The sequence below is a fragment of the Hirundo rustica genome, chromosome 15 (assembly GCF_015227805.2).
Source record: "Hirundo rustica isolate bHirRus1 chromosome 15, bHirRus1.pri.v3, whole genome shotgun sequence".
In the NCBI taxonomy this organism is placed as follows: Eukaryota; Metazoa; Chordata; class Aves; order Passeriformes; family Hirundinidae; genus Hirundo; species Hirundo rustica.
In genome coordinates, this window is record NC_053464.1 from 7,450,320 (window position 1) to 7,474,122 (window position 23,803).

At 42.8% G+C, this 23,803-nt stretch overlaps 2 protein-coding genes across 5 annotated transcripts; both read left to right on the forward strand.

Moving 5' to 3' along the window:
- Positions 1 to 730: 730 nt before the first annotated feature.
- RRN3 (RRN3 homolog, RNA polymerase I transcription factor) lies at positions 731 to 14,989 on the forward strand. Of its 2 annotated transcripts, none has more exons than XM_040079295.2 (18): positions 731 to 749; positions 2,975 to 3,073; positions 3,564 to 3,620; positions 4,446 to 4,535; positions 4,623 to 4,752; positions 5,188 to 5,247; positions 5,636 to 5,699; positions 6,178 to 6,247; positions 7,921 to 8,019; positions 8,618 to 8,713; positions 9,154 to 9,289; positions 10,077 to 10,207; positions 10,840 to 10,970; positions 11,731 to 11,915; positions 12,202 to 12,310; positions 12,718 to 12,870; positions 13,081 to 13,168; positions 13,566 to 14,989. In XM_040079295.2, the coding sequence occupies exons 1-18, from the start codon at positions 738 to 740 to the stop codon at positions 13,722 to 13,724; spliced, it is 1,869 nt and encodes a 622-aa protein (XP_039935229.1). In that variant the 5' UTR covers positions 731 to 737; the 3' UTR covers positions 13,725 to 14,989. The 2 variants fall into 2 exon arrangements, with proteins under 2 accessions (XP_039935229.1, XP_039935230.1); XM_040079296.2 differs by lacking the exon at positions 731 to 749 and adding an exon at positions 2,750 to 2,847.
- A 1,613-nt stretch (positions 14,990 to 16,602) lies between these two features.
- NTAN1 (N-terminal asparagine amidase) lies at positions 16,603 to 23,212 on the forward strand. Of its 3 annotated transcripts, none has more exons than XM_040078732.2 (10): positions 16,603 to 16,741; positions 17,656 to 17,833; positions 17,921 to 17,986; positions 18,521 to 18,629; positions 19,566 to 19,639; positions 20,878 to 20,931; positions 21,682 to 21,735; positions 22,249 to 22,346; positions 22,591 to 22,704; positions 22,900 to 23,212. In XM_040078732.2, the coding sequence occupies exons 4-10, from the start codon at positions 18,586 to 18,588 to the stop codon at positions 23,077 to 23,079; spliced, it is 618 nt and encodes a 205-aa protein (XP_039934666.1). In that variant the 5' UTR covers positions 16,603 to 16,741; positions 17,656 to 17,833; positions 17,921 to 17,986; positions 18,521 to 18,585; the 3' UTR covers positions 23,080 to 23,212. The 3 variants fall into 3 exon arrangements, with proteins under 3 accessions (XP_039934666.1, XP_039934664.1, XP_039934665.1); XM_040078730.2 differs by having other exon boundaries at positions 16,605 to 16,741; positions 17,731 to 17,833; XM_040078731.2 differs by lacking the exons at positions 18,521 to 18,629; positions 19,566 to 19,639 and having other exon boundaries at positions 16,605 to 16,741; positions 17,731 to 17,833.
- The last annotated feature ends 591 nt before the right edge of the window (positions 23,213 to 23,803 follow it).

Sequence of the window (23,803 nt, forward strand, 5' to 3'; positions counted from 1 at the left end):
TTCCAAATGCTCTTTTAACAAATTCAGAAGAACACTAAACTTGAAGGTCTGCGATGTGATTTCTCCTTACTATCTGCAGTTTTTAGGAGCTGTATGCAAATTGTTTCCTCCTTTTAATAGAACTGGAACGTGACACCACTTCAGTGTTACAATGGTCTGATTAAAAAAAAACAAACAAACTGAACAAGCTCCTCCCTTAAAACCTGTAGATCAGTCTTCATTTGCAAGGTTATTTTTTTTTTTAATTTCATGGTTCTGAACAGAGAAAGGTGCCTTTTCTGATTCCCCATAGTTTCATTTATTAAGTGAATTATGAAATGTGGTGTTTAATAAGTGGAATGATTAGTAACAGCTATAAATTAAACCAAAACTCATATATGTAATTCACATACTTAGTCTACAAAACCCAAAGTTTTCTACTCAAGTGTTGCAATAATAATTACTGGAGTGAATTGAGCAGGCCTTTGCATTCCTTGTATATTACAATGTAATTCATCTTAAATCCAATATCAGTACTTAATGATTGTCGCATAAGATGGTAGCTTGAGTGCAACTTCATTCAAAAGTTATGTGGAATTCCAACTAGTTTACTCGTATGAATAGTATATGTTTTAAAAATGAAATCTAGGAGCTGATCCATCAGTTAAGGAGGATGTTTACCACAGAGAAGCGCTGAAGCACGAGAAGGTTACTGAGATGATGAGGACAGACAATGAGACAGTACTTGCTGTGGAGAAATGATACCTGTTGTAAGTATTGTAACTATCTCTTCTTTTTGAAAATGTATCCAGTCACTGTTTCATGCAATCAATTCACCTTCTAAATCAGGTAGCCTAATACTAAACAGAAACTGGGGATCATCTGCAGTTATACATTAACAAATATTTAACACTATTTTAGTTTCATGATATCCTTATCAGCTCTGCTGAATGCAGCACAAAGTCCATTCAAATTACTTTTACTTTGTTGGCTGGAGGGAAGCTCTTGGACATGTTCAGAACTGCTTGCTGTTATCTGAACAGAATTGTACAGCTGAAAGTAGAACTCCTCTAGCCATTGAGGAAAGTCCCATGCATGCTGTTTAGAATCTTACCCAAATTAACAAAGAACCAAACTCGTTCCAGAAGTGTGGCTACAGGAATCTCTTGTGTCTAGTTAAACCTTAAAACTAGCTCAAAATGTCATCCTACATTCCACTAAAGGAAAAATGCCAACCCCCTAGCTCTAACCATATAGATGGATTAAATGCTTGTTGGATTTTAAACATGGATGGCATCTAATGGAAGTTTTCATGTAGTATGTGGTATCTATTTAAATGGGAACATCTTCATCAGGGAAAGATAAAATTATTAATAACGCCTATAAAAATCTGTTTCATGTGACTTGTAAGAGTTGCTGTGAGCAACATAATTATTACGGTAGCAGTTTGTGTAGAAAAGAAGCACAAGTGTTTAGCAAGTTGAGAGGGCTACCACCAAATAATGGCACGTGTTGTTGTAGCCAGTTTCCGTCAATGGGTGAAGTAAATGTTACGTATTCAGCCAAAGTAAGTTTTGAGTGGATTGGACATTATGAAGAACTACACAGGAAATGCAAGTCTCTGTTTATACTTACCCGGTTTCTCTAGCAGTAGAATTTGTGTGTGTTTACAATCTTTTGGGAGCAAAGACAGTTAATAGCTCCAAGACAGAAAAGTCCGAAACACATTCTGTTTAATGACTGGTGCTTCAATAGAGACCCAGCCTACACAGGGAGGATGAAAACATCCAGAATCTCACTGGAAGTTCCTGTGCCTGTGTTCTAGCAAATCCATTATTACTTCCCAAAGGTCAAACTCCGCTTTGTTTAGAGCAGATTCTTGGCCCTCTTTAATCTCAATTAAGTTGTTCGGACCATTTAGTTTATCCCTTCGGACTGCAGTTTTTAATTAGTAACCCAGGCTGGCAGTGCCCTTGTTGTCACCTGTGCTGTGAGGGGCTGCCCGCGGCTCCCATCGCTCACGGGGAGCTGCCCAAGGGGTCGGGGAGCACTCGCTTGTGAACGGTCCCGTGATGGGATCGCTCCACCGTGGCCCTGGGGATAAACCTGGGTTTCTGCTCACGCACCCCGAGACCTGGGAGCATTACCGAGAGTCAGTGTTAAAACCGGAACGGTGACGAGAGCCCAGCTTCCCGCTCCTCTTGCCCGGCTTCATCCCCGCGTACGGGGCGGGAAACGCCCTCTCCGTGCCCCTGCCCGGCTCCCTCGGTCCGTCCGCACCACGGCGGGAGGGGCAGCGCCGCGGCTGCGCTCCGTGCCCATTCAGTGGAGCCGCCCGGCAGTGCCGCTCTGTCCCAGCTCCCTGGTGCCGCTCTGTGCCGTTCAGTGGAGCCGCCCGGCGGTGCCGCTCTGTCCCAGCTCCCTGGTGGCGCTCCGTGCCCATTCAGTGGAGCCGCCCGGCGGTGCCGCTCTGTCCCAGCTCCCTGGTGGCGCTCCGTGGTGCTCACTGGAGCCGCCCGGCGGTGCCGCTCTGTCCCAGCTCCCTGGTGGCGCTCCGTGCCCATTCAGTGGAGCCGCCCGGCGGTGCCGCTCTGTCCCAGCTCCCTGGCGGCGCTCCGTGCCCATTCAGTGGAGCCGCCCGGCGGTGCCGCTCTGTCCCAGCTCCCTGGCGGCGCTCCGTGGTGCTCAGTGGAGCCGCCCGGCGGTGCGGCTCGGTGCCGTGCGAGGGGCGGGCCGCCCGGCGCGGTTTCCGCCCGGCCGCGCAGTTTCCGCCGGAGCGGCATGTGGCGGTGTGGGCAGCCGGGACGCGCCGGGCGCGGGGCGAGGCGCCGCGGGCCCCGCTAGCGGGGGCGCGGCCGCCACCGCAAGGCAAGGGGGGCAGCGGGGGGACACTCGGGAGGGGAGCGGCGGCTCCCGCGGCTCTCGGTGCTGAGGAGGGGCCCGAGCGGTGCCCCGGGCCTCCGAGCGGTGCTCACGCGGCTTCCCCTCCCCGTAGGTGACCATGCTGGGAGCGGACGAGTTCATCAGCTCCCCGCCGAGGAAGACGGTGCGGTTCGGGGGGACCCTGACCGAGATCCTGCTTAAGTACGAAAAGGTGACTGCGGCTTCTCGGGGGCTGCTCTGCGTCCGGGCTGCTGGTTCCTGGGGTCGTTCCGTGAGAAGACTCCTTTCGCCTTACGCAAGACCATGCCTGAAGGCTTAGGGAAAAAAACTGAATGCGGCTGAGCGTTGTGGGCTTGTGCCAGGCGGTATTGCTGTGCGAGTGAAAAGATTTCCCCCGTGAGTCAGCCTGAGTGGCCGGGTGAATGTAAAGCTTGGTTTATGCTAAAGCGTGCCCAGGGATCCAGCTGTGTCTGCAGGGAGAGTAGCTGAAAATGAGCCAGCAGTCTTGGTTGTCTTCTGGGACAGCACGCTGTTACTGCTGCTTCAGCCTTCCTGAGCTGGCTCTCCTGTGTTCGTGATGTACCTGTTCAGCAAGAGTTGGTTGTTCAGATTCATTGATAAAATTGGTAGTTTTTACTGAAGGAAAAAAAAAAAAGAAGAAAAAAAGCAAGTAATTTATTTATTTTTGTTTCCCCTGCTAGGGTGACTCCACAGATTTTGAGTTGTTGAAACATCAGCTGTCAGATCCAGACATAAAGGTAAGACTTTGATAGTTAGGGATCTGATGATTTAAGGTTCGTCTAAGTGTAATCATCAGACAGGTCATTCTGGTGCTTACACAAATCCTTTGCTTTAAACATTTAAGTTGTGTTTAACAGCTTTTCTCCTTGTGTAAACCATCAGAATTAAAACAAAATGCAAAAAAAGTCTATACACATACATATATGCAGGATCTTCATAAACAGTGTCTCATGCTTACTGACTGCTCTACCCTTTGAGTCTGTTCCAGATACCATCTTTTTAGGTCGCTGATGCTTGATTATAGAGACGCTTCTGTAGATCAGACTCTGGTTTCTGACTTTCAGCTTTAAGTTGCATCGAGTTTTACCTTCTCACTAAATCTGGTTTCATTAGGCAGTAATGTACATAACGCATTTAGTAGTTAGACCCAGAAGTATTGTTTTACAGCTCTTCTGTATACCTACAAGTACCCACCACATATGCTGTTTTAAGACTTGAATGTCCCTTCTACTTAAACTAGAGCAAAAGAGAAAAGAAAATTATGATGGAATACCACTTCTTTTAAATTCTTTTATGTTCTGTATGAGGGAGGTTTCATGCCTTGTTCAGTCTGACTGAAGCCTTCATGGCAGGCTGTTGGTTTAGGAGTTGGCATGAATGGATTCTGCATTCAAGAACATTCATTGGTGAGGAGAAAAACTGAAAGTAATTCCTTACATATTAGTGTGAAAACAATTTCTATGTGCAGTCTTAATCTTTGACTTCTAAGGATTTTGTTATTTTCTGCTTACAGCTAGTACTGTTTATGGAAATAGTTACCTATTTTTTCTGCTTATTTTCAGGATGCCCAGATCATTAATTGGCTGCGTGAATTTCGAGCTTCTGTTGCATATTTGACCAAAGAGCTTGAACAGCTGGTCAACATTTTGCTGGTAAATATCTGTTTGCTACATGGGAGGACTAAAGGTTTAGTACTCAGAGCATCCTGCTTTGACATCTTGATCTTTGCTGACTTTTAGAAGCTGCCATGGTTGAGAAGGAGCCGAGAGGTCGTGGAAGAATATCTGGGCTTTCTTGGCAATCTTGTGTCAGCGCAAACTGTCCATCTCAGGCCGTGTCTCCGGATGATTGTGTCACAATTTGTCCCCCGTAAGTCACTTCTCTCTTAATCTTCTTTGCTCATCAAAATCCCTAGATAGAAACATTCTGTATAAATACAGTTCATGACACAATTAATTATTTGGTTATTGAGTTTTTTCATGCTGATTGGGATACAGATAGTTTTCTGTACCTAGATTTTAGAAGACACATTCTAGTTGCTAATGCAGATACTGTTCTGAAGATGTCTTGGAAATGAATGAACTGTATATTTTTACTACTATAAACTCAAAAGCTGAAGTGAGGATTCTGTCAGATGTTTCCAAGAACCTCCTGGTTCACTAAATAAAACAGTCTTTAAGAAAGTCTTGTGGCTAATTTTGATGCTTTAATCTTGGTGGAGGCTGTTGTCCAGTGTGTTTGCTATTGAATTTATTACCTATAAGATTTACACAATTCTGGTACAATAATCTCTTTTTTTGTTAGCTCGAATAACCATCAGAGAAGATGATGTGGATATTTCAGATTCTGATGATGATGATGAAAGTGAGTATAAAGGATATATACCTGTACTGCTGCAGTGTCTTTACTAAAAAAGTATCCAGTGTATGTTGCTCCTTTCTTGTACTCAAATCAATGGTGTGCTGATCCACTCCCTAGTACTTTCAAACTATCCCTGCTGGTGCAGTATCTGTAGGACTAGAATGCACAGGGAAACATGCATATTCCTAGATGGTTTCAAAGCCAAAGAAAAGTTAGGAGCTGTTTGGTTTCTATTTCATTTACCTCAATGTACACCCCCCAAAAGAACTTTTTGTCAAATGCACTTTCCTCGGGAGTCTTTCCATTGTGGGGTTGATATGAGCTGTTTTTTCTGGTTCCTGATTTAGTTTTGTGTAACTAAGTGCATAAAAATTCTTTTTTCTTTCTGTAGACATTTCTGAAAACTTCAATACATGCCACAGAGCATTGCAAACTGTTGCAAGCTATGTTCCTTCGTAAGTATAGAATCCCTTGGGTTTGTGTGCCCTTTCCTTGTAGATTTAAAGCTTGTGAGCTGATGGGTTTTTTCCTCTCTTAATTGGAAGTATAATACTTCATTTCATTGTGTGATTTTCCCTAGTAATCACTAACTAGTAGAATGCTTTATACAAACATAAAGTTTCTGTCAGGCATCAGCAGCTGAAAATCCTGTTAACAGAAATGGGAAGCAGGAAAAGTGGTGTTGATAGAGGCTTCTGTATTCTATATTCTGTTCTATAGTGATATTTCGAGTGGCTTCTAACAAGTGCATTGTGAAAGTTTGCCACTTATCTGTCCAGTGATCCTTGCCAAATCACATTTTATAGAATTGCTTTCCTTAAAATAAAGTTCCTGTGAAATAAGCTTATTCCAGTACATCTTTAGAGTGCTGGAGTTCAGTATTTGCTAACCTGTAACTTTTAGGTCTGATTTTTGTTTTTTGATTAATTTTAGGACGCCACAGTTTCTCATGCCAATACTTGTGGAATTCTTTCCTTTTATTAATAAATCAGAAAGAACTCTGGTAAGAGCTGTGACTATTTTTGTTGATTTGTTCACGTGTTATTCTAAATGTTTAAATGATCTGTATAGTATTACAACTGATTTGATGGCAGTCAGTAGAGATTTTGGAATAATATTGTTATATGTATAATAATTAGATATATAATAACCTATAATGTATAGGGTTGTGTCTGTTCAGTGTAAGGCTGCCCAAGCATTCTGAGTTCCTTGTGCACAAGCATTGTGCTCATCTTTAATGACGTCACCACATATTTTTTTCCACTGGATTGCTTTCTTAATCAATGCACGCCATGGACCTCCTTGATGAGGAGTCTCAGGTTGTGTAGTAAAGAGACCTGTCTTATTTGTTATCAAACCTGGAAAATCTTTGTCAGAGGAACAGGGGATTTGATAAGCAAACAAGAGACAATGGACATTACAGGCAAAATCCAAATTGCCAGTAGAGTAAAGCCCTAAGTTGTTTTATTACAGCTTTGGCATAGCATTCATGTGCTGAAAAACAAGCAGGAAACCTTTGTCAGGTTGTGACTCTTGTTTGATCTTTCTATTTACTTGTTCCAACTTGATATGTTGGCACTTCATGTTACAGAAAGGCAAAGCCCTGCTCCTCCAGATAAGTTATGTTGAAGCTGTGTTTCAAACTCATCAACTGCTAAAAATTCCCTGGTTCTTTATATATATATTGCAATTTTTTCTAATTTATGTTTTTGTCATTGTTGTCTTAATCCAAATAACTTTAAGCACTAGCTCCCCATCTGTAAAATGGAGGGATAATAGCTCTTACATGATGTTAGGAGATTTATTTGCTTAGCAGCTCGGCAGGGAGCAAGATGTGAACAAATGCATAGCTGCTTTCAGGACAGAGCTCAAATGAAGCGTAATAAAATATGGTCCATGCATTGTTGTTAAATATTTACAGTTTTTACCTTCTCATTAAAATTTCTCTATCCATTTTATGTACTGACCAAGCCTGTGAAAAAATGAGCAAGATGGCCTGTGGAAAAATCATGTGTGTTCATGTAATTAAAGGTTGTGTTATAATGCTTATTCACAAATAGACTGTGGTGTGCTTAAATGGGGCACTTTACCTGATTTTATGCAGTGACTTGACAGTTTTGCTTTATGAAAGTTGCAGCGTTGTCTTTTGTACATATTAGTGTACACATGGGTGGGCCTGTGCTTGCTCACAAAACTTGTCTGTCAAGCTGCTTGATTTATAATCAGAATGACTAAAGAGGCATAGCTGTGCAATTTAGAACTGCTGCTGGTATATTAAAATAATCTGAAATAAAGATGCATTGGGTCTCATTTCAAGCATGTATAACTGGTTCTAGATACAGTGAAGCGTATGCTTCATTTTCCTAAAGAAGGTTTAGACATAAACTCCAATGAAAATGAAAAACTTTTCCTATAGAATCTTTACACTCTATCTAGAGGTAATGGGGAAAATTTGCATGGAAATAGCAGATTAAGTAATTAATAGTGACACAGCCTAACTACTGAAAGTTAATGTTTAGTTTATACAGTAACTTACACTTGATTGTACACATTCTGTTTAAACCTATTTCTGGGTCTTTAGGTAGCAAATTAAGAAACTTGCTTTCTAGAAGTCCTTTGCAGAAATGTGACTTTCTATTAACACTGTTATTGATACCAATTAATTTTGTGTTATAGGAATGTTATGTCCATAACCTGCTGCGAGTTACTGTGTATCTTCCAACTCTGAGGCTTCAGATTCTGGAACTTATTATTGAAAAGCTGCTGAAGTTGGATGTAAGTTTATTCTGTGTTATCATTTATGGAAGGTTGCCATTAAAATACACAGAGTAGGAAATGAAATATGCTTTGGTTTTACACTCGACAAAAAATGCACTTGTGATCCTGAGTATAAACCCAGCCAGATGTACACTTCATTCCCAGGATGAAGATGTTCCCACACCTGGGGGCAACTGTTTGGTGTGTCCTGTTACACCCTGCCTGGAATCTCTGCCAGAATCCAAATAACTGTCTTGTGGTGGTCGGCACTAATGTGCAGAGAATGTGCTTCCCTTTGTGGGGGTTGTGTCATCTCTTTGAAGTAAAAGGATTACAGTCCTACAAAAAAAGCAGGAGGGGTAGCACTGTAAATGAGGCTTTTTGCCTCACTGTGTAACAGTCTGGGGAGAGCTTATGCTGAGGAAGTAAAGTTTCAGCAAGTTTGGAGTGTATATTCGTGTGTGGAACATCATTCTTTTTTAAAATGTTTAGTCCAGGACAAAATCTAGTCAAGAACTTACTCATGTTGTTGTGTCGTTTATATAAATAATGAAAAACCCCATTTCATATTATTGTAGTGATTTTATAGAAATTAATTTCTTGTTTTCAACTGTAGGTAAGCACTCCACAACAAGATATTGAAGATGCTGAAGAAACAGCCAATAACTCTGCTAGTGAGGAAAAATCTGCAGAGGAGGGACTTTTTGACATGGTTGGTTATCCTGTTCTATTAATTTTTTTTTTAGTAAAATTATCACTTTGAGGTGCCTATAACTAAGTGTAGAAATTCATTATTACTTTGTTGTTACTGCAGTGCACACTGCTCTTGAAACCTGAACGCTGACAAATGATTAATGTGTTCTCAGGTATTGACTTTATTCATGCAAACACCCAGTGTTACATCCAGCAAATCAGTTTCATTATGTAAAAACACAAGCAGTTGTGCAATAAAGCTAGTTATAAAGAATTCATGATACTTGGCTTAGTGTGCAAAAATTTGCTTAGACTGTATAATGAGATACTGCTTTGCTTAAAAAAAAAGGATGAAACTTAAGCATATTGCTGAAAGATAAATTTAGTTTCCCTTTTCCTGTAATTGCTGTCTCTTTGATTTGTGTATTTAACAGCTGCATGTGCCATTTTATCTACCAGGAGGAAGATGAAGACAGAAAAGGAAACAAAGTTGTCTCTGCCAGTATTGAGAGAATGGCCCATCCACTTGCAGAGCGCTTGGACATCCTGATGACCATCCTGTTTTCCTACATCAAAGATGTTTGCCATGTGGATGGTGAGAACACTTGCTCTATCACCAAATTTGTTGTTTTGCTAACAAGTAAGAAACACGTAAGGGGAGTTCTTGCTTTCTGTACTGCAAGATAGAGCAGAACTCTGCCATCAGCAGGCTGTACTCCACATTCCTGCCTCTGCCCAGGTACTGGGAGAGGTACGGTTAGGACTTCACAGGTTTAGTCTTCACTTGGAGACATTCTGATTCCATTAATATGATAATGTATCCAAGCTGTAGTAAGGTATAAATGTTTTTATCATTTGCTCTACTTGAGTGTTAGAATTATGGATCCTTTTAACACCACAAGGACTGGAAGTAGATCAAAACAACCAGACACATCAATCAATTTGCTTTGTTACAGGGGAAAAAAGAAGAAAGAAATAGCTTCCACTTTTATGTATTAAGGGCTTGAATTCCTTAGATTTATATATTTAAAACAATATTTAGAAACCATTTTGCTGTATCTTCTCCACATAAGTCAGGTAATTTATTTTTTAGTGTTTTTTTCTTGCTCTTCTAAGCTAACAAATTACTGCAAAGTTTGCTTGTCTATCAGCTCTATATATGTGCACACTCACAAAGAGATATTCCTCATTTGCACCACCTTAAAAAGCAGTAGAATTGAACACCTGGATTTTTAAATGTCAGATAAACTGAGAAGTCAGGTTGACCGTTTTTCTTTACATATTTCTTACTGGTGTAGGAAGATATAAATACCACTTCTGCAGCACGAGGGTGGGAAAAGCCCCTGAAATGGCTCATTTTGTTCTGTTTCTTTGTTGTGTAGGCAAGCTCGACATCAGCAACACAAAGGATTTGTATCGGGATCTGGTTTCTGTTTTTGACAAGCTCATTTTGCCAACCCATGCTTCATGTCATGTACAGTACTTCATGTTTTACATCAGTAGCTTTAAATTGGTGAGTAAAAGCTGGTTTTAAAATGCAATGTCCTATGTCATGTCTGCATCCTTGTTTTGTTTTTTTTTTTTTTTTACAAAACAGTTTTCTCTGCTGTAATTCTACTCTGAAGACAGCAAGTACATCAGGATTCATTAGTGTCTTTGCTTCTTTTCCTTCTCTGTTACTTCCTTCCTTTTCTTTATGGTTGCTCTTCCCATGTTGTTCATAAACCATTTACAGATGGAATCTTAGCAAGTGTGTAGGAACAAACGTGCTTAAAACTGATCTCTTGGATCAGTTGGATTCTTGCACCGAAGACGTGGGATGCAAGTTTCTTCAGCATCCCAAAACTATCACAGGGATGCTGTCTGCTAGCTCTTTGATTTGAAAATCGTGTCTGCTGTTTGTTGTTCCCCCACCCCTCCATTTTCCCATCTCTCTCAACAAACTGTTGTTCTTTCTTTTACAAGTGAGTATAGAAAAAGACACATAAATGAGTGCTCTTCCATCATGTGTAGGAGTGGTTATTTACTGCAGTTATAGGTAGATTTTTGTAATGGTTTGCTTATGGAAATTATGGGAATTGAGTATTAGGAATCTATTATTTAAACAGTGTCATCTCACACTTTCTATGTATCTTTTTTTCCCAGGGGTTGGCTGAAGCATTTTTAGACCATCTTTGGAAGAAACTGCAGGATCCAAACAATCCTTCAGTAATCAGGCAGACTGCTGGGAGCTATATTGGCAGCTTTTTGGCAAGAGCTAAATTTATTCCCATTGTGTAAGTTGTTTTCATACATGAGTGGAACCAAACAATTCACACTATCGTGGAGCTTAAGTAGAGAATTGGTCTTCTATTCTGACTGCTTTGTCAGCGAGCCTGAATCAAGAGTCTTGTTTGTCCTTTCAACAATACTGCTTCAGTATTGATCTGAAGTTTCCAGGAGAGTTTTGCACATACAGGATGCAGACTGATGATTGCTGAGGTTCATGACTTGCTGTTTAGGGCTTCACTTACCAAGATGTGCTGAGCATGGGTGGGTTGTGCTGACTTCAGGCAGTCCCAGTGTATCTGATGGTTTTAGTACCCAGGAGTACTTTTATGCAGGAACAGGGAGATCATTAGTATTTTGATAGAGAAGAGTTAAAATGTCTTCCTTTTAATGTATACATTCTATATTTTTGTGCTGTTCAGGGTGTGTGTGGTGACTATAACACTGGAGTTAGTTGGCTATTGGAATTACCTGGTGAATATGAGAGGCATTGCTCTGTACTACCTGTAGCCAAGGATTCTGATTGTTTACTGTGTGTTCACGGATTCGTCTCTTCTGGCCTCCTGTTCTTTCACTGCTTGGGAATTTCAGTGCTGGTTGATTCATTTTATGCTGAAATAAAGGAGAAAGCTCGTAACAATTTTTTTGCAAAGAGATTTTCTTACTGATGTTTTTATTTTTACTGAGATTCTTGAATATTTGTTTAACATCTTTTCTACACCATTTCAGATGTTATTTTCACACTTATTTTTTCTCCCTGCACTACAGTACAGTAAAAGCATGTCTGGATCTTCTGGTGAACTGGTTGCATAAATACATTGATAATCAGGATACAGGAGCTAATGCCTACTGTGATGTAGCTCTCCACGGGCCGTTCTATTCTACATGTCAGGCAGTGTTCTATACACTCATTTTCCGCCATAAACAACTTCTGGATGGAAATTTAAGGAAAGGTGAGTGTATTAGGTTTGAAAGGATTCCTTAGAAGTTTTACTGTTGCTACATATTATAGTGGTCAGTTCAGTCAAGTATCTGATGGTAAGTTTATTTTATTGTACTCTAATTAGAATGAGGTGGCTTGTACACATGTTGGGGCCAGATCTCCACTGTGAGAGTGTCCCAGGATGTTCTTCTCTGGTGGTGTGCAGAGCACAGGCGTGTCACACTGGAAGTTCTTAGCAACTAAGTTCAGTTTATATGATATCTAATGTATATTTGCCAATTGTTCTTATTTTGAAGGTCTGTCATATCTTCAGAGTTTGAATTTTGAGCGCATTGTCATGTGTCAGCTAAACCCCCTGAAGATTTGTATCCCTTCTGTTGTCAACTTGTTTGCTGCCATTACCAGGTACCTGCTCATATACTTCTGTTTCAGCTTTTTACAGAATTTGTGTGTATCTAAAACCAGTGAAGGGTTTTGTTAGGCACAGTATTGAATATTAACAGCGCCCATATTCCAGGTGTGATAAATTTATTCCTAGGTCGGTTTCAATGGAATCCTGCAGTCCTATGAAATGGATTGCTCTGTGTTGGAGCAGGTGTGGTTGTACTTGGGATAAAGTTTATAGGAGCTTAGAGGAAGAGAACAGACTCCTGATGTTGTGACTATTTTGCAAACTCCTAGTATCAGTTGGAAAATGGAAGATAGCAGTGATACTTGTTAAAAAATTACTTTGTGTTTTCATACCATCCATCTGAAGAACTTGCTTTGGGTGTGCTAGAAGTGCTTATCTTTTCTTTATTCCTTTTTTAAAGGAAATACCAGTTGGTGTTCTGCTACACGATTATTGAGAGGAACAACAGGCAGTTCATCCCCGTTGTGCGCAGCGGCACCGGGGGGGACCTTGTGCAGACCTGCACCAACCCCCTCGACAGCTTCTTCCCCTTTGACCCCTACATACTCAAAAGGTAGAATTGAAAAGGGAACAACTCGTTTGTGCCTTCTAGAAAATAATGAATACAAGCTGTAGGAAACTGCCAGTGTTTCTGCTGTTCACTTTCCTCCCTGATCCTTTGTATCTTTCATATTCCACACTTTAACCAGATTGACAAAGGTTTAAATTAAAATATAACCCTGTGTGAATGCAACAATTCATTCTGTGCTTTGTTTCCTCTCAGATCAAAGAAGACCATTGATCCTATGTATCAGTTCTGGGAAGAACTGAGTGCTGAAGATCTTGAGAATTTGAAGAAACCCATTAAAAAGGTAATCTTCCCTGATCCAAACACAGTTCAACTGTCAGCTGCTTTTATTGCAGAATATTTTTTTAAGTAGGTAGAGTACACTATATATTTAGGGGAAAGTGACTGAAATACGGAAGCTTTAGGAATTGATCCATTCTTGCCTTGAGAACACTTTTCCCTCTTCTGCAGCACAGGAGCCATGTGAAAGCTTTATGAATGTGCTTAGAAAATGGACATGATGATGTCAATGGGAAATCCACCCTGCAGATGCTATTTAGTTCCCATATTTCATAATCAGAGTACATCTAATTCTCTTACCATTCCATTCACTGGTTGTGACAATCACAGTGTAAATCCAGGTCTCTCTTAAGATTTGACAGTATCTTCTTGCTCTCGCTGATCCTTTTAAATTTTTGCAGGGTACTTCTGAAGATGAAGACGACGACTTTTTGAAAGGAGAAACTCCTCAAAATGATGGTGTGGTTGAAATTGCACCAAATTCTTACGAGTCCAACACTCGGAGCCCTGTGAGCAGCATTGGCTCCCCTGCAGACTGTTACGTGCCGTACCCACTGTGACACGGACAACCAGAAGGGAAAAGGTTGAAAAGTTTGTGCAATGTTTTGCTCTGGAAAGAGACTTGAGCTCAACTTTCCGAACTGGCAAATGTTTAAGTAACTACATTTAAGAAAAATTACTGTTTCTTAGTCAACAGATTTCTACAGATACGTTATACTAAAGTCATATGTTGCTAGAAAAGCTTAGAGAATAAATAGGGTGATATTTTACAAATTTCACATTGAAATGGTTTTTATGACTTAGAAGGATTTTTTTTAATTTTTTTTCTGACTCTTCAAAACTTCATTTACTAATGTTTCTCTACAAGGTTTTTATATATCAAGGGTGAAATTCTGGTGTTTCTTCCTGCAGATTTGTGTGGGGGCCAGAATTCCACTGTCAGTGTTCTGACTGTGATGACTCTTCTTGAGCTGGTTTCAAAGTCATGGTGTAATCTCTTGTCATGAAGGCGGCATTTTTTGGTACCCAACGGCTCAAGAAAGCGGAAAAAACCTGTACTGATTGCATTTTGGTTTCACCTACTCTGTATTGGGATAAAGCAGTCAGTAGCCATGTTGCTTGAATCTGCTTTCTAGGGGGACCCCTTTAGATGTTTCCTCCCAAATTTGCCCTAAACCAGGAGATCTCAGTAGGCAGGGCATGAATCCAGTCTGGCAGTGGTTCTCCCACACACATCCTTCAGCTTTTCCTGTCTGTAGAACTATACTTGGTGAAGCCACTTGCTAGTGCGAAGTATAATCAGACAGAAAGCATTATCCCTCCTTAAATCTGTAGCTGACACACACATTTCCCAGCTAGGAAAGTTCAGACATGTAAAAGTGATGGTTGTTGGAAGTGTTGAAAATGAGGGAGTAGCTGAATGTATTATTTGTAGATAGTTTTCTTTGGGGTGCTTGTGAAGCGCTCCGAGACAGGTATTTATTTGCCATATTTGAAGTTTATATGTGAATGATGAAAATAGAAAAAAAAATCTTCCCTTATAGAAAGGAAGTGATGGTGTCAGTGGTGTCCGTGTGTTGTCAATGTGTCTGTCAGTCAGTGTAGAGTTTCTCTACAGAGGTTTCTTGTCTTCTGTTCATGGTTGCTAGCTTTTAGATTTGAGTAAGAATATAAACAGTGGGGAAAATAGAAATTTTATTCGTGTAACACTTAGCTGAAAATTTTATGCATCTGAGACTAAACTCCAGTTGCCCTTTAGAATCTGAACTTGGAGGTTTTCAAGACAACATTTTTATTTGGAGCCAATAAAGTTCGATGCAAACAGTGCAGTTCTTAACATCCTTGAGAAAACCGCATCTCTGTATGTAACTGAGGTGCCCTCTGTGTAGCCTGACTTCTCGAAGTTGGGGTGTTCATTCTGGCAGACTGCAGAAATGACTTCTGGGGATGACACTGCAAAGTGCATAAGTGGATCTGTTCTTCATTGTATAAACTGAGAGGTTTTGGTTTTAATTGTAGTTCTCTTCATTGTCAGTCCTGAGTAATAAACAACAGATTTCCACCTGAAATAATTGCATTTTCTCATGGCATGGAAGAACCCTCAGATCTACAGCAAGGAAAACATCCATTGACAGATGCTTTTCAGACACTACTTCCAAAATGAGGATGTGTAAAACTTTCCCAGTTGTAATCCCAGGTATGTGATTCAGGAGCTTCCATGTATCACAAAAAGAAAAAAAAAAAGTAACCCCTACGTGTAGTGTGCATATGTTGGACTGTCTGTACTGAAGTTACACAGTTTTGTTCAAGTGTTTCTAGAACCTTTGCTGTGGCAGCTCTGGTTTGCTCAGTGTAACTGCAGGCAGGTGTGCTGGCAGGTGCTGGTGTTTTGCTAACGAGACTTTGTAAATACCAACAGCTGTGAGAGGAATGCTCATCCCGAGGTGCAATTTTGTCTCATGAGAAATGCAAAGTATCTTTTGAAGAAAGCATTTATTCTGCTCTGGAATCTTAAAGTCATAGAATGGCTTGAGTTGGAAGGGACCTTAAAGATTCCCTAGTTCCAACCACCCTGTCACTGGCAGGGTCATCTTCCCCCAGCCCAGTTTGCTCAGAGCCCAGTCCAGCCTGGCCTGGAACGCTTCCAGGGACAGTTTACTTCTGTGAAGATGGGTGGAAAGGCTGAGCTGGCCATTTTCTGTCTCTGGGTTGTGGGCAGTCTGAGTGCCTGGCTGTCCATGTTGCCTGCAGGCTGAATTAGCTCTACCGTGGTTATTTCTTGTAGTGTCTTCCACAGACAACTGGAGAAAACACCACTGGTCTTTATGGAAAAACAGTTATCTCTGCGATTGTCTGAAGATCCACCCTGTGGTTGCTGGGGCAGAGGATGATGGTGTGGGGATCGGCCTCTTTTCCTAGGCAGTGACAGGACAAGGGGCTGTAACCTTAAACTGCCAGGGGAGGTTTATGTTGGACATTTGGAATGATTTCTCCACAGAAAGGGTGATCAGACATTAGAATGGGCTGTCCAGATGGATGGTGGAGTTACTACTGTCTCTGGAGGCGTTTAATGAAAGGCTGGACGTGGTACTCAGTGCCAGGGTACAGCTGACACAGTGGTGTTGGGAGAGAGGTTGGATTCGATGATCTCAGAGGTGTTTTCCAACCTTAATAATTCAGTGATTTGTAAATTTGCGGCTTTATGAGTGTTATTATTTCATACCACGAATTAAGCATGCCCCTCAGGGGCGGAAGGCGAGGAAATCTGCAAGGTCACCGTGCTTAGATCGTCCTGAGGGGCCGTGGCCGGGCGCGTTTCCGTCAGCCCCGGGGCGCATTCCCCGGTGCCCGGCCCGGCCTCAGCCGCCGCCTCAGGCGCGGGCGGGGCCGGGGCCGCGCTTTCCCGGCGCCGCGCGCGGCGCCGCCGGCCCGGCCCGGCGCGGCCTGGGGAGGGAGCGCGGAGCCGCCTCCGGGCCCGGGCCCGGCGCTCGCCGCCATGCCGCTGCTGGTTAACGGAGCGCGGGTCGACCTGGCCCGGCCCACGGGGGACATGATCCGCGCCCACCCGCACCTCGAGGTGAGGGGGCCCTGCCGGGGTCCCCGGCGGAGAAGCCGCGGCCGGGCGGGGCTGCTGGCGGAGCGGGGCGGCCTCGGCTTGACGCCACCCGGGGCAGGGGCGGCTCCGGCTCTGGCCCCGCGCTCTGACAACGGAGAACCACGGGGTGATGGAAAGTGAAGAAATCGGTGTCGGCAGAGGGGCTCGGCGGTGGCGGTGGCGATGCGGCCGGGGGTGGGGGTGTCCCGGGGGGCCGGGCGGGCCCTTTCTGCGTGAAATGACAAAAACTGGCCATAAAAAGTCAAGGGGGGCTCTCTGAGGAAGGTGCTGACCTTGCTTCCAGGGTATAAATGTTACAATTTAACGGCGGAGTGCGAGCCCGGAAATGTGAGCAGAGCTGTTTGGGGCGGTGTTTCCCATCGGAAGGTGTTTCTTTACAGACCCTGAGATTATGCAGAAAAACAGGGCAAATTTGATAAAGCTCTGAAGTGTTTTTTGAGCCCAGAATGGAAATTCGCTTTGTCCCAAGCAGGTCTGATGAAGCACTGCAGTAGTCGTAGCCCAGAAATCCGGGTTTTCCAGGCACCAGTCAAGCTAATGAACAAACGGTATTTTGATAAGTGCAAAATAAATACTCTGGATTGTGGCAATAGAAGACTGAAACTTCTATATTTCAAGTTTCCTGTTCTGATTAAGCTTCCAAGATCAGTTCTGGTATTATCTAATGTAATCTTTGCTCAGTCTAAATGCTTTTTATTGTGCCTCCATTTTATGGTCCATATAACAGGGAAAGGTGTTTTGTGTCTCTCTGGAATGATGGGATTTAACTATTAACTTGATCATTGTCAGGAAAGCAAAAAGCTTTCATAATTGAGAATACTCCATAATACAAAACACATGTGTTTCTCTCTGACCTGAGTCCCTTTGCTTTTCAGAGGTGATGTTTCTGTGAAGTAATGGATACACCTGAGAATTCAGCCGCTGTAGTATCTGTTATCATTTATCTGTAGGAAAAGGCAAAACTTCTGAGAAGTCAGCCTGCTCAGATTGTGGAACCCAAAGGCCTTCTCTATGTCCAGCAGAGAGAGTTTGCAGTGACTACCCCTAAGGATGGTGGGTAGGAGCATAAACATTTCTTCTTGTACTGAAGCAGTGATTGTGAGAGCTGAGTTCTTACAGTGTTTTCCTCCTTTAAAATAGGTTCTGTTTCCATTCTTGGATCAGATGATGCCACTACCTGCCACATAGTTGTGCTCCGACACACAGGTATCTCTAGAGGATGTTCAGAGCAAAGCCTGCACCCCTGAAATAAGGAATTAGTACTGGTTTATGTGGCGTTAATGAAATAAATCGCAGTTACATTAATACAAACCCGAATCCCCAAAAGTCACATAATGTGTTAACTAAAGACTCTCTCAGAGATTTCTGTTTACTGTGAGAGTTTCAGTGCTCTCATTGCTCTGTGAGCAGATTTTAATTTGCTCTGCACCTGTGGCCAGTGGCACTGCAGCCCTGGGCTGTGTCCAGCAGTCTGGCAGCGCAGGGTTGGACATCGCAGAGGTAGAATTTGTGGAAAGATCCTCTGTGTGTCCGGATTTCTGACATGAGGGACCCTGCCCGGTCCTGTTAAGAGGGCACTCGTACCCCTCAGGGAGCTGTGCTGATTTTGTCAAGCCCACGCCGAGGGTGTCGGCTGGGCCCCTGCTGCAGGCCGCTGCGCTGGGGCAGCTGTGCCCTGCAGCGCTGGGGACCCGCGCCGTCGGTGCCACCGCCACTGAGTCCCTGCCGTGCCTTCCCCAGGCAGCGGAGCCACGTGCCTGACGCACTGCGACGGCTCCGACACCGAGGCCGAGGTGTCGCTCATCATGAGCTCGGTGAAGTCCTTCTCTAACTCCACGGGCTGTGGCAGGTCAGCTCTGCTCCCTTCTCGTGTTCTGCTTCTCTCCAAGGCTGCCGCAGCTCGCACGCCGGGGAGCTCTGAGGTGATCTGGGGGCTTCACACAAGGGAATTGTGCAGGAAATGCCTCTGGATCGGCGGCCGCATGCAAAGTGAAAATCACTTCCACGATGGTGATTTTGGGGATATTTTTAGCAGTCATTTAAAGCACGGTTCTGTTCTGAAGAGTGTCTCTGTAAAATGCCACCGTGAGGTTTGTTTCCCATTTAACTTTTGTTCGAGATTTTCCAAAATTTTCCATTTAACTGGTTTTTGGTTTATATTATATTTTTCCCTTCGGAGTGTTTGTAAATTCTTTTCAGCATCTGGCAATCCATCGGGGAATTTTGTAAGTCCACATAAAAGAAAATTGTGTGGACAGGACAGTGGGTAAAAAGCTCTGAAACAGAATTTAGCAGACAAGCTTCTTTCTGGATGTGGAGGTTTTTGCCCCTGTAGTTTGTTGAGAACAAAAGCTAGCTCATGAACTTAGATTCATGATTTGTAAGGACTTTACATAGACACTGCTTAGAGAAGAACCTTGCTGCATGATCCAGAACAGTTGTGAGGAGGTCATGGGAAAAAAAATCTTCAAGTTTAATTAACTGAAAGATAATCACCAAGTTCAGTCCAAACCAGAGGTGCCAGAGACACCCCTGGGATAGATTTGCATGTGTTTAATGCCTCTTCAGGCTTGTTCCTGTGCCATTTCCTGGGTGATCCCTGAAATTTTCAGAATGGAATTTTCATAACTTGCTGTGTAATGCAAACCAGCTTGGTGCATGTGATTGTAATAAGTGAGGCTTCTCTAATGATTGCTTTGCAATTTGGGCTGGGGATTATTTTGTAAAGCTATTCATTTTGAGTTGTCTTTTTAATTGCTGTTTCCTGTTATTCCATCTCTGTTAGGCTGGAAGTGCACCTAGTTGGAGGTTTCAATGATGATAGGCAGTTATCACAAAAACTTACTAATCAGCTTCTTAGTAAGTTCACGTTTTTTCCACTCTCATGTCCAAAAAAAAAAAAATTCTGCTTGGATTTGGGTAAAGTTTGTTTGTAGTCTGAGTCCCCAGTCATTTACTGGAAAGAAATGGATTCACTTTGAAGGGTTTTTTGTCTCTGCCTGAGAACTTGGTGTGGAGAGGGGCTGGACTGCTGGGGCTTTTCCGTGGTCAGTGCCTGGGCCACAGGGTTTGATCCTATCCCTTCTCCCTGGCTCAGACTCGGCTCTGGAGAGTTGGGTGCAGTTCAGCTGGGCTTTGATTCCTGGCTTGATTCCTGCTCATCTTCTGTGGGATCTTGGGCAAATGTTGTCACTCTCCAAATCTGTACACGTGACGGTTCATTAGTTACCATTCAGTTCATACCTTAATGTGATGAGGTAAAATTTAATTATTGTTTGGAATTGTCTAATGAAGAATGCCAGGTCTGTTTATAAAATCCATTGACCAGGGGAGTGATGGCAGTGCTTTACTTCCAGTTGGAAGTGTAAAGTACCTGCTCACCTGGGAGTGTTCTGGCTTGTGCTAAAGCATTTTCTCACTTCTGGAGAGGCCTCTGCCCCACTGGAATGGGGAGGAGGCAGGGATGGGGCAGCTGTCAGGACTGGAGGGAGGTGTTTAAGGGGGTAAACAAAAAGGGGAAACCGAAGGCCCTGGGCTGCAGCCTTGTGGCTGTGACACCTGATGTGTGTTATGTGTCATGTGAGAGTTCTGTGCAGAACAAAGTATTTTGGTTACCTTACTTTAACTTACTATTGATTTTCATGCATCAAGGTACAACTTGAATCAATAATGCTGTATTGCTATCAGAACTTCAAACAAAAAGAGTGTTTCTTTTCTGGTGTTTGGGATGGTGAAAGGCAGAACTAATTTACAGTTAATGAAATAATGGGTTTATTCAGTATACATGTAACATTTTAGGAAAAAAACCATTTAAATACAAGCTGCTAAATGTATAGCAGACTAGAGCAGAGCTGATGTGATGCCAGAGCTAAACCAGAGTCAGTAGAAGGAGTAAGTGGCAGAGCCCTTTCTTAGCAGATATTTGCTGTTACCAATGGCCCCTCTCTGTAAATTCCTGTTAGTTTGAAGCAAATGTGCAGAACCCTGTTTGCAGTGTTGCCCTGCCTGGGGCAGGGGTTTAGGTGTGTGCCCCTCACCCCCAGACAGCAGTGCCCTGCCACCACTCACTGACATTTTTGCTGTCCTTGTCATCACAGGAGCGTTCGACCTCCAGCCAGAGGATGTTCATCTAGTGACTTTCTGTGTAACAGGTAAGAAAATGTTCCCTTGGGTTTGGAAGTGCCTTTCCTGAAATAAAAGGGCAGGGTCTTCTCGGACATGGCTTTTTCTCGGTCCTGTAAGAAAGAACAGCACGAGTCCTCCACACTGATATGTGTCATTTTCAGTTTTACTGCTGGTGTGTGTGTGGTGATGCCAGAGAGCCAGTGCAGGGGGGATTCACTCCTTACCGAGTGCTGCTGCACTGCAACCAACTCGTAATCACGGCCAGGTTGTTTTGGCACATCTATCCCAAGGAACAGGCTCTGTACCTGTGGATATCTCACAGCTGAGAAGGGCATTTACAGACCTTTGTTCTGCTGGTTAATTCATGAACTTCAGTTGGTTCATAGTGTGTGATGTCATGTGAGGAAGTTATTTCCTTTTCTTTGTATCACACTGAGGTCACATTTCCATCCTCTTTCCATGGCAGAGGTGTTGGTGACTGACATCTTTGAACCTTGGCATCGTGGTTCTGCATTGTGTTTTTTTCCCTGTAAATTGTCCATGCAGAAGCAGGAGCTGTTGGCTGGAGCTGGCTGTTCTCTTAGGAGACAGCTACAAGTCCCACACATGTTGTTACTGTCCTCTGCCTTCTTTTCCATATTTCTTTCAAGCTTCCTTGTTTTTAATTGTCATATGCAGCATCAGGTCTCTTGCTTTCCAGTAACATACAATTAAATAAATGCTGCTCAGACTAAAATCCAAAGCCTACAAGTTTGACTTCTTTTTCTTTGTTACAGAACTAAATGACAGAGAAGAACAGGATATTCACTTTCCAATCATTTATGGAATAGGTGAGTTAATTAAATTAGAATTGAATTTTCTTTTGGTAACTGGATTGCATTTCAGATTCCAGTAGTAAATGAGCTGCTTTTAATGACTGTGGAAGGTCCACCCTAAAAGTCACACTCTGCTGTGAGAAGTATAGGTGAAAATGTGTTTCTTGTGCTGCCACAGCCGGGGAGATGCACACATGGAAGAGGCCATGCACAAATGCAAACAGATTTTTTTCTTTTAACTGCACTTAAGAGTTTATCAACATCAAGCTACTGCACTAAATTTATGCTTAGAATTTAATCTTCTTCTCTTCAATTAGTCAGGTTTTTTTCTGATTAGTTCACTCATGTCTGAATATTGAAATGCTGTGAAAGGAAATGAAGTAGAAATGTGCCGACGCAGGCTTGGGGTCTGAGAAATACAAGTGTGTGATTGGTTCTGCAACACAATGTTGTTGGGGACGTGGTTGTTGTAAAGAAATGCCTCAAAACAATCAATTCTTACTGTATGTAATCTCTATTTCCTACCAGCTGTGAATGTTAAGACAGCAGAGATTTTCCCTGCAACCTTCCCAGAAAAAGGGCCAGATGAGGATCTGCGTTCAGCCCACATTTTAACAGGAGCACCAGTGAGTAAAAGGAACAGGGAGAACAGTTAGGGACGATGAAACATCCAAAGTTTGAGGAGAATATCCTGTGGTAGCTCTCCGTTGTGTTCTGGGTTTGTTGTTCTCGCTGTGTTTGTGGCAGTAGTGGGGGAGGTCAGTGCAGCTGGAGGGAAGCAGGGCTGAGCTGGGCCAGGCTGGGCCCAGGGGAGCTCTCCTTGGCTGGGGCAGCCCTGGCTGCCTCTGCAGCCTCCCTGTGTTGTTGCAGCTGACCAACATCTATGATGCAAAGACAGAACAACTCCGGATTGGGCCTTATTTCTGGGGGCCTTTCCCACATGTGGATTTCTGGTTGGAACAAGATGATGCACAGATTTTACAGGTACCTGAAACTAACTGTTTTTGGGGGGATTTTTTGCCTTCTAGCTGAGTAGAGAGCAGTGTTGTAGTCTGTCAAAACTTTTTCCAGTGCATTGCTATCCCTGGGAGGGTGGGGAATAACCATCTAGAAGGGCAGGATAATGAGAATGTTGTATCCTGAATGTCAAGCAGCTCTTGCTTCCATCTTCTTTTTCAGAATCTTTCCACGTCGCCCCTGGCTGAGCCCCCCCACTTTGTTTCCCACATTAGGTCTGCATTAACATTTCTAAAAGAACATCCATTTCCATCTCGGTCCCTGTTCCCTGACAGAAAACCTCGAATCTACAAAAAAAATGAAGAAGGGTTGTGGGAACAGGTTTATTCTGACAAAATCTAACCTGGAACCCACCCCCACAACTGCTTTAGGGAAATACAATCTTGCAAGAAGAGCAATTTGTTGCAAGTAGCATTCTGCTGGTCACAAATACCATTGTTCCTCTGCTTTTCAAAATAAAATATTTTGATAGAAGTAACTTGCTTTTTCTGCATTACTTATGTAGAAATCAGGGTTTCTTTGAAGTAAGAATTAGGCTTTGTTTAGGTTCTGTTGCTCCAGTGCTGTGATTTGATGAGCACAGGTAGAGAGGTGGCAATGCTGGAGACTGACAAGGTGAGTGACTGCACTGGGGTGCACTTCATCAAATGATTTTGCACACACAGGGAAAGAAAGAGCTTGCTGGAATGTAGGGAAGTATCCTTCAACAATAACTTAATTCCAGAGGAATAATTTGAAGAATCTTTATTGAAACATTCAGGTAAGTATTTAAAGAAGGAAGCTCATTCCAACAAAACTACAGATTTAAACATTTCCAAATATAAAAACATTAAAAATTAATCTTTGTGGGGATAACTTTTATCCCAGACAATTTACTGTTATTAACATACTTCATTGCACTAAAGAAACCAAGGAGGAAGACTAGTCAACTTAATTGCTTTTGCACTTGAGAAAAAATTGCACTGCTTTACATAAATTACCCAAGCAAAATTAACCGTGTTCATGGCATCCCAGCACTGCAGGCTTCAGAAGCAGAGAATCAAATCAGGTGCCAGTACAATTCAAA

Excerpts from the sequence above, each read along its gene's own strand:
- RRN3 (XM_040079295.2), top strand. Across the intron at positions 3,074-3,563 it reads TCCTGCTTAAGTACGAAAAG|GGTGACTCCACAGATTTTGA; the intron begins GTGACTGCGGCT and ends TTCCCCTGCTAG. Across the intron at positions 5,700-6,177 it reads GTTGCAAGCTATGTTCCTTC|GACGCCACAGTTTCTCATGC; the intron begins GTAAGTATAGAA and ends GATTAATTTTAG.
- NTAN1 (XM_040078730.2), top strand. The coding sequence starts at position 16,661 with ATGCCGCTGCTGGTTAACGGAGCGCGGGTCGACCTGGCCCGGCCCACG. Across the intron at positions 17,834-17,920 it reads AGTGACTACCCCTAAGGATG|GTTCTGTTTCCATTCTTGGA; the intron begins GTGGGTAGGAGC and ends CCTTTAAAATAG. Across the intron at positions 17,987-18,520 it reads AGTTGTGCTCCGACACACAG|GCAGCGGAGCCACGTGCCTG; the intron begins GTATCTCTAGAG and ends TGCCTTCCCCAG.